Genomic DNA, 9,735 nt, shown 5'->3' with positions numbered 1-9,735 from the left:
TTTGTGGATGGTATTATTTAATAGGCAATCAACTATTTAAGTTTGACTAAAATGGGATCGCAGAACTCGAATTTGATGTTAAAAACAAGAAAAAGACAAAAAAGTTAAAGGCGAGAAAATAAAAAAAATACGAAAAAAATATTTTTTTGTTCGTGATTCGATCATCCGATTGATCCAAAGTCCCATACAAACCTTCCGATAATCGAAACTACGGATAATTGAGGATTCGGATAATCGAGTCTGAACTGTACCTGTTTTGTTTTCGAAAAGTCCTAATCATAACCTACAACTTTGCCCAAGACACCAAACCGATCAGAAAATTCCTTCTCAAGATCAAAATTTCATACATATGACCAGCACTGAAAATTATATGGAGACTTGTATAGATAAACTAATGATGCAAAATGACTTATTCTGAAATAAAATTAGATAAGATTAGATAAATTACGGGTCCGGATCGGGTCCGGTGGCGCAGTGGTTAGCGTGGTAGCCTCTCACCCCAGTATGGCCTGGATTCAATCCCAGACGGACCCGGTGGCATTTTTCGAGACGAGATTTACCTGATCACGCCTTCTATCGGATGGGGAAGTAAAACGTCGGTTCATTAGCGTAAAAGAGGTTTTGAGTGACTCACCACACATAACCTTCGGACGCCTAGAAATGAACAGAAACTTGCAACAGAGCCTACAAAAGACCCGGGGGTCGTTAAAGTGGATTGTTTTGCTTTTTAGATAAATTACGACTTACGAAGCTTTGCTAGCTAAACTCTGAGTCTGAATCATGTAAAACTTGAGTTTCAAAAAACTCAAAATAATGCATAATTTAAGGAACAAGGACCTTCAGGACTTCGTGTGGGATGTCAACGAATCCGCTCATCGAAGCACTCCTCCGTCAACAACTGTGATATTAGTTTTATATTAGATCTAGGGTTTTTTTTTCTCAAAATTTGTTTTCCCTAAAAGAACACCCAGTTAGCAAAATCTAAACGTAGAAATAAATAATTAAGGATCAATCAATGATCATAAAACCACACCCACCCACCAAAAGTCCAGTTGGGCGTTTAAAAGCTCAACAGAAAGTTAATCCATTTAAATTCGTCGCACAATACTTCCTCCCCCAAGGGACAGATTTAAATCTCCACCGTTTCTTTTCAAGCATAAAAGTGTATGGAAAAAAAGTATGATTGTATTGAACGAACGGATCACGCCGTCGCATAAAAACAAGAAGCATAAGAAGAAAGCACTCCTCCCCTCTTCCGTCCCTGCCTATGCTACCGAGTTTATGCTGCTTCTCCTCCACGCAACTCACAAACATAATTCACCAAGGGGTGCTTCAATCCTCGCCTCCTTGTTCCCAACGCAACATATTTCCAACATCGACGCACCCCTCGATCGTTTATTTCGCTGTGTTGGTGCCATCGCCGCCGTCGCCACGTGTGTGTATTTGTGAGAGTTCCGTCCGGTGGCCTGCTTCTCGCTTGCTGTTGGATTTGCCGTGCACCTCTCGGCTAGTCTCGTTCAAGGCGTCAGTTGAGTCGAAAGTGTTTCCTCCTCCGGAGCTCGTTCGGTTTGAAAGAGTTTGAAGAGTTGGGCGTTTGCCAAAAGAGAGTAAAGCAAGTCTTGTGCAACAGTACTGTTGGGTTGCGAAACGGAAAAACGGGACATTTTTTTCAAGTGAGCGTGCAGATTTGCGGTGGAATAGTGGCTTGAAATTGCGGAAAAGCTGTGCTTTTTGGCCTCGAAAAAACAGTTTCCAGTGAGTGAGAGCAGTCTGTGACGTCACGTTTGGGTGGAAGTTATTTTCGACGAAAAACTCATCTATAATAGTTTGAAAGTTGGGAAAACTATTGCGAAAAGTTGCGCGCTGATTGTCCGCATCCGATTTGGTAACTTTCGCTGGGTGAAAAGTGCTTTTCTACGCGAAAAACAGCGATTTTGATTGCGCAAACCTAACCTCAAACATAAATATAAATACGACGAAGGTTGCAGTGAGTTGAACGGCGAGGAAGAAGAAGAAGCCCTCACCCCCGGCTTGCTTTGTTGGATTGTGAGCACAACAGAAAATCGAGAAAAATAAAAACGAGTTTTGTTGTGCGTTTTGGTTGATATTTTGAAGCTCGCTGCCACTGAAATAAACAAGGATTTTTTGGTGCGTTTGTTGGTGAATCGAAATAAATAAAATAAACATGAGTGCCAAGGTGTACAACCCGATGATACTGTCGGAGATATCGACGCTCCGTTCGCCGGCCGTCGGTCGGCGGCCGGCGCCGACGTCCGCGGCCCGCATCACGGCCGCCCGGGTCAAGCGGGACCTGTTCGGACCGGTGGACAAGGAGGACTCCAAGAAGTAAGTTTGGCTTTGGTTATTGACCTTATTATCTTGTTTTTGAAGGGTAGCCTTATCAGTTACTGTTGGTAAAGTTGGCTTTGACAAACGTTGCCTTTGTTGCAGCAGAGAGAAATGTGACCACTATTTTTCTATGAAAATGTGATGCTCAATACTTTTATAGCCCAAACTCTTCAAAATTCTATTAAAATAGTTTTTAAATTTGAGCAAATTTAAGCTTCAATTAATCCTAACTCAGGAAAGAGAACATCATCTTCGTTTTAAGAATATAAATATAACTTTCAAACTTTTAATTGAATTTGTTGGACCTCATATCAAAAAAATACAAAAAAAACGAGATAATTCAAAAAACCTATGATATAAACTATAAAATATATAAAATTCGACAATAATTCTTAGATAAAACATTCTAGAGATTCATTCATATTTTGAAGAATTTTGAAATTCTGTGAAGGCCAACTTTGATATGATTTCTATATTCTATTAGCTCTTCAATCAAAGAATAATGAAATTAATTTTCAAATAATTTGTCCCTTCCTCAGATTCATTGAGCGCGAGCTGGCCGCCCAGAACGACGTCCTCAGCAAGAAGTGGGGCTTCGATTTCCGCTCCGGCGAGCCCCTCCAGAACCACGAACAGTACCAGTGGGAGCGCGTGCCACCGACTTCCGCCCCGTCCTGCTTCGTCGGCGGAATGGTTGCCCTGACGCGGGCCGCCCACGTCGTCGGCACGGCCACCGCCTCCGAAGATCTGATGGACCAGCGCGCGGAACGCGAAAACGGAACCTGCTTCAGCACGACCGCGGCCGCTGTCAGCGGATCGGACACCGAAATGGACGCACCCGTCTTGACACACCCGCTGGCCAAGATCGGCAGCAGCACCGCCACCACCACCGTCGTCAGCCTGTCCAGCTCCTCGTCTTTCCCTGCCTCGGCCACCCGGGCGCGACGACAGCAGCGAATCACAGGTAGGACTCGCCCCCTTCCTTCTTGAAGCTTATTGAACCACGAACGGAACAAAGAATTTATAATTAACCAGAAAATGCACCGAACATTTCGGCGGCGGCCGTTTTTCCTGCCCTGATGCGTGAAATATCGGTTTTTTTCTTCCCCTTGGAAGCGAAATCGCGCGAGGGAGGAGAGGGAACAAGAAAATTAAAATTTCCAAAGACGTCTCGCTATCTGATCTAGCGCTGCAGTTCTTAGCGCAACACTCGTTTAAGCTGGTAACCGCTGCCGGCTGGTCACGGCTGCACGCGTTTTTTCAACGGTTATTTTTTTCCATCGTTCCGACGGTGATCATCTGTTCAAGCTCTGTCTATCGTCGTTACGTTACCCCCACGGATATTTCACCGTGCTGGGGTACCGAACCGGGACACGTCGAATTTCCATATTCCACCCTCGTGAGTTCGTTTTTTTCGGTCGTCGTTTTTGGAAAACGTTGAAATTAATACCTTTTTCCGCTGAGCTTCGCGAGCGTTGCGGCGGAAGATATCAGCTTTTTGTGTGGCGCACACCGTCTTTTGTTTCCAAACTCTATTGATGAATAGAACCGTATGGTTCTACTCTTGGGGACAGGAGCGCGCACGCACGCAGATGCCCTGATTTTGCGGCAAGAACACAACACTGTAATTATTGGTTTCGTCGGGGTTACCGCGCAAGCAATTATACCTTTTGTGTGTGCTGGAAATGAAAATGTTGGTTAAAATAATGAACACAGAAGCTCGGAAAGCGGAACGGAACGACAAGGTTTAGCGGGTTTCTTTTATTGGTTTATTGACGGACATGCTGCGTACCTTTCACAGAGCGCCACAATTCTCTGATTTATTGGTGCCCTGTGCGAGCGGGCACGGGGTTCCTTTTTTGCGGTTTAACTTTCGTCCCTTTAATTGGGACAGATGGTGGGTCTGGGTTCGACCCGCGGGGGAATTCGACGTGTGGTTTGCCGATTTTTTTGTGCTCTGTTGAAAAGTTTTGACAAAGGTAATTTTGGCTTGTTGAACAGAAGAAGAATTCTTTCGAAATATTAGAAATTGAAGTTCACCTTTGACAAATAAGCTCCGATTTAGTTTAGTACGGCATGTCCACGCGTCCATCCTCTCCTATACATTCTGTGAAATGTGATCCGTTCTCAGAATCCAATCTGCGTTAACACAACGCAGTAGAGCTGGCCGCTTCAGTTTTTGTAATACGTTTTCGGGTGTTCTCGGATGTACTGCAATTATTAATATTGACAAGAAATGTGCAAGACTTTTCAGCATGCTTGCATCGAACTGGCTGCGTTTGCATTTCAGAATAGATTAGATTAGACAAAATTCACAAAATTCAAATCAATTTCGATGTTTTACACTCTTTGATTAAGGTAAAGGGTAAATAATTCCTTTCAATTAGAGCTTATTTGGACGAGAAAAATGCCATCTGCAATAAAAAAAACCTAAGGCGAACTTTTTTCTCTTTACTTCTGTGCTTATTTTTCCATTCTCTAATTCTTATCGAATCGAACACAAGCTCAGCCAGTCCAAAGAAAGCATGCTGGAAATCTTGTGGTTAGAATACGCCCCAAGTCCTTTCTTGTTAAAATCAATGACTGCAGTGCATCCGAGTAACCCCGAAAATATATTACAAAAATTAATGCGGCCAGGCCTACTGTGTTGCATTAACCTCAGAGACAGATTCTGTGAACGGAGCACATTTCACAGAATCAACAGGGAAGGAAGGATGTGTGGACATACCAAATGCTCGGAATAAGTTGTGGCTTGCTGTGTTTGTTTGAATTGGTAACTTATTTAAATTCGCTGTTATATATATTCGATTTGAAAAAAAAATGTCGAGGAATAGGTCCTCAATAGAAACCTCCATAGTGTAATAATGATTTTACTATTTTTTCGTTTTAGTAAACTGATAAGTGTTTGAAAAATTTCAAATATTTTACAGTTTACAGCAAATAATAAGCAAGAGAACCATACATAGCTATCTGGTTTTGACCGAACTCAAAACCTAAGCCTAGTTGATCCGTCTCAAAACAGGTACAACTACCCCATCCAGCAGTTTTTTCTAAAATTTGATTCAAACTACGCAACTGCAATTGACTCACTTGCAACGCGAGATGACCAAGAAGTTGCCGTTTCGTCATCGAGGCAAAACCATAAATTGCACGCGAGAAAACGGAACATACAATTAGGTCATACGACTTGTCGTGTGGAGCTGTCCGCTACTGCCTGACCAAGAACACACTGCAAAGCGAATCGAAAAGAAACCAAAATCATACACGTTCGAACAAGTCGCTGCTCGTGACGCGGCTGCCAGCGACCAGGTGGATCTCGGACTTGCTCGCAGTTCATGGGAGCAAGTGTTGTTCGCGCTGGGGGGAAACAAGCTATTAAAAGGGGGACTTTCTCGAGCCAGCTGGTGTATTGAGGAACATCTGCCCAGGACCCCTTCTGTTTTTTGGAAAGTTTACCTATTTGTTAACACACAAATCGGAAGGCACACACTGCTACTGATTGATAAAATCAATATTGGCGCGTGGTAAACACGGACAAGAAGCCTAGAACACGAGGATCCGCTTGTTTGTTTCGCGCCAAAATCACAAATTCCACCTCGGCAAACAACAATAAAATATCACCTTCACGCGACTCCTTCGTCATCGTCGCGAACGCGACTAGGATCGAAGTAGGCAAAAAATAAGGAGCTCGCGCGCAGGTAAAAACAACCTTTCTGCTTCTGTTGTTGTTGTTGATCCATAGTCGACTTGGATTCAGTGGCATAGAAAAACAAAACCTGAACCACCTTTAAAGAGACGGATATAAAAATTGTGTAAATCATTGTCGGCCGTTTAGGCCGGCCCTCCTAATGGGATCAGCGAAGGACGCGCACGAGAGCGCTTATTAGGGTGGCCAATTTCGAGTGGTCATCGCGCGAGTCGCAGATGGCCTCTAAATGACCTCCCAAAAAGTAGCTCCTAGCTCGGGGATCAAAACAGCCATTACATACCGCACACGCGCGCGCACATTGATATGCGCAGTAGGCGCTGTCTTGTTTTGTGGCTTGCTCCGCGATATCGCCGCCGCCTACTTGATCGCGTCAGCTGTTGAGTGCCCCCCTAAAACTGCAACGAAAAACACACAAAATTCATCTCATGCATAATGGATGAGCGTTGCGCTCGCGCGCACTGATCTTTATGGGGTCCGAACGCCTAAAAATAGACCACTTTCAAAGTGCACTCGAGCTATATGACGAGGAGAGGGTGCATACGAAATTTCTCTTGGAAAGGGCCATCTGCGCCCCGTCAGTGCCACTGTGTGGCACAGGCCCTGTTCAGTTGTCCTTTTTTTCGTGGTGAGGTGGCAAATCCATAAATTAATACACATTTTCCCTGAACATATGCCACGTCGACTTTATCTCGGGTTGTTCATCTTTATTTTTGCGCATTTTCTCTGGTTTGTTGACAACACGCTCAAAAAGACGGCAAAAGTCGGAAACACACGCACGAGTAAGTGGTGTGGTGCGGTCATCAGATTACAATGACCCGTGGAGAAGGGAAAGAAGGGAAGAAAGGACTCGCTTTCTGGAGGGAGTGGCAGTTTGTCATAAATTAGGTCCGCCCCGGTTGGGTGCGTACTCAAGGAGCTTTGGTTTTCTCGTTAGACATGCTCACCCGAGAAAGAAGGAGGACGAAAGTAGATCGAGATAAGGGATCCTTTTCTAATGACTCACCTTTCTTCTTCAGAGGGATGGACACAGTCGAAATTGGTAAACAAAGCGCAACGAATGAATCACTTGAGCGTGCGGCAATAATTTCCGCTGGTGGTCAGTTTTTGTTTGTGTTTCGGGGATGAATTGGGTCTAATCAGCGGGAAAAGGGGATTTGTGGTCAGTCCAAAGAGTTTCAAATTTACTCTCGGCGATAACCGTGCCAAATCTGTTCTGACCGTTAAACCAAAGAAACCGATAACGAACGAAAGAATCTCAAAAGAATAAACAATCAACCGTTAAACACCACTATCAAAAGAAGTAAACCGCAACTCAAAAGCCAAACAATCCCATCTTTCTTCACTTACAGACTACCTGAAAGAGCGCAAACGCCTCTCGAGCAGCGCCCCGAAGGTCGCCCTGGCCAAGCGAGCCCGCCAGATGCTGAGCGGTTCCCCGACGGCGTCCTCGTCCTCGTCGCAGTCCTCGCAGTAAACGCTCGCGAAGCAAGATGCAGCAGCCAGCAGCGATCTCATATCCCGTTTGATTTTAATCTATCGTTTATTTTCCCCCATTTTTGTGAGTGCGAAGGAAACACACCTTTATTTTTATAGATGCGATCTGCAGCAAAACATTTTCTAGGCTTAGAACTCGTCTAGAGCGCAGGAATCGATAGTAGAGACAGCGGAACAAAAAAGATAACTATTTACACAAATCGGAAAGGGTTAGAACAATTCTGCAAAATTGTTGTAAATTTTCGAACAAATTGCCATGATAGAGCTACGGATAAGTGTAGTCTGTAGGAGTTTAGATTGTAGCATATTGGTAGCGCAAACAGCGAGAGTATTTGCAGAAGCGGAATTCTCTGCTCGGGAGGAGAAGCGTTGGACCAAACTTTGGGACTTCCACCCGACGGGGCGGTTTTGCACTCGTTTCTACTTTTGTGGTAATGTAAATATATTTTTAGTTAAAAAAACCTGATCGTTTCGATCACTATACGAACGGAAAGAAGTTCGTCTCCGATAAGGCTGGCTGCTTGCAACGGTCGCCCTTATCGGACACGAACGCTCATCGCCAGTTAGCATTATCTCTTGTTTATAAATTTACTATAAATGTATGTAAATAGCAATAACTGACAAGGTCATCCTTGGAAGAAACTTGCTTGAGGCTGTGATTCAAACCGATAGTTGAAAGTGCAATCGTCACCACTATCTGCAAGCAGATAGAGCTGCCTTCTGCAACTTTCAATAAAACAACTATCTCTGCACTGTCAGTGAATCACCGACTCGACCAGCTATCTTCCACAAAACATTTCCCTTTCCCAAAAACAAAAAGAATACACCGCTCCGGCAGGAACATTCCCCGACCAAAATCCCTCAGCGCAAAACGATCTCAAAAGAACCGTCGTTGCAATAGAAATCGCAATAATCTTTTTTGAGTGCAATACCATCGTTGACGATCGAAAGTCACCCGGAACATTCCTGCCGGAACCACAACCTGTATTCTCTTATCTCCTAAAAGATATCTAAAACATGCACCCCCTAAAAAAAGCCGACGGTGAAACGGTAATCAGTGCCAAAAAAGTGATGGAAAGCGTTTCACCCGGAAGAACGAAATTAAACAAAACAAAAAGTAAAAACATAAAACGCCCTTCAAAGCAAAAAGCCAAGCTGTGTATTGTCCGACTGCAGCCGCCGGAAGTACCCGGTGGGATTGGGTCGAACCTGAATTTTTGTGTATTTAATTTTCTGCTCGTTACCACGTAAGACTATATCGTTGCTTTTCAACATATCGCGCAGTCCCCCCTCGATCAGTAAACCGTACTAAACGCCAGAAGCTAATATATTGAATGTGGACCAAAAAATCCGATCATTCGAAGCACACACCTTATTTATTCTTCAAAAGTACCTCTTTACTACCTTGTTTGTACTATCGAACAGTTAAAATTAGTCTCTTTTTTTTGGATATACACGTTGAAAATCGTACACACGTTTAGTTGGTAAGTTGATAATTCTTTGAGAAAGTTGACGGAAACAATCTCATTTGAGTAAGAAAACAAAACATACAAATATTTAGCCAATAAAATAACTATTTCTATTGATTTCGTGTAATAATGAACAAATAAAATAAAAATACCTATACGACAACATACCTTTTAATAGTCTTCGAAGCATTCCGAAAATATGTAAGCTTTTCCCTATTACCGATTTCATGTTTTAGTGCTTAGAAAATATCTGGATTCTTGAAATGCTTTGAAAATAAATTGTTTGCTTACCTTTTAAAGTCAAAATACTTCAGTTCCTTAAAAGATTGCATAATGGTATTCAAGCCGGAGGTTGACGATTTCGCATCACCGCCATCATCACCAGAAGACGTATCAATTGACGATGTGGCTGGACCAGCAAAAGAAATGCCTGCAGGTGCAGATAATCCTCACGATAATGGAACACGATACCATCCTTCACGAGATGTTGCGAGTGCCAGCAAGGCCGTTTAGGTGATGTGTGGAAGCTGCTTAGATAGTGGTAGATTGCATCAAAGGAACTACAGAGAATATTTCAGCAGACAAGCTTAAGAAAGTGACAGCGTCTTCGGTACTAACAAGAAAAGGAAATCAGCATAGGAAAGATTTCGTACTGACTGCACCAGCTATCGACGACACTGGTTCGATTTCGTGGGTCATCGAGAATTATGTTTT

The 9,735-nt window shown here is 43.4% G+C and overlaps 1 protein-coding gene across 1 annotated transcript; it reads left to right on the top strand.

Moving 5' to 3' along the window:
* Positions 1-1,450: 1,450 nt before the first annotated feature.
* Positions 1,451-9,178, top strand: LOC120423890 (cyclin-dependent kinase inhibitor 1B). Its single transcript, XM_039587866.2, has 3 exons — positions 1,451-2,346; positions 2,889-3,313; positions 7,408-9,178. The coding sequence occupies exons 1-3, from the start codon at positions 2,186-2,188 to the stop codon at positions 7,530-7,532; spliced, it is 711 nt and encodes a 236-aa protein (XP_039443800.1). The 5' UTR covers positions 1,451-2,185; the 3' UTR covers positions 7,533-9,178.
* The last annotated feature ends 557 nt before the right edge of the window (positions 9,179-9,735 follow it).

Source organism: Culex pipiens, chromosome 2 (assembly GCF_016801865.2).
Source record: "Culex pipiens pallens isolate TS chromosome 2, TS_CPP_V2, whole genome shotgun sequence".
NCBI lineage: Eukaryota > Metazoa > Arthropoda > Insecta > Diptera > Culicidae > Culex > Culex pipiens.
The sequence above is the reverse complement of the archived record's forward strand: the minus strand, read 5'-3'. Positions and strand labels throughout refer to the sequence as shown.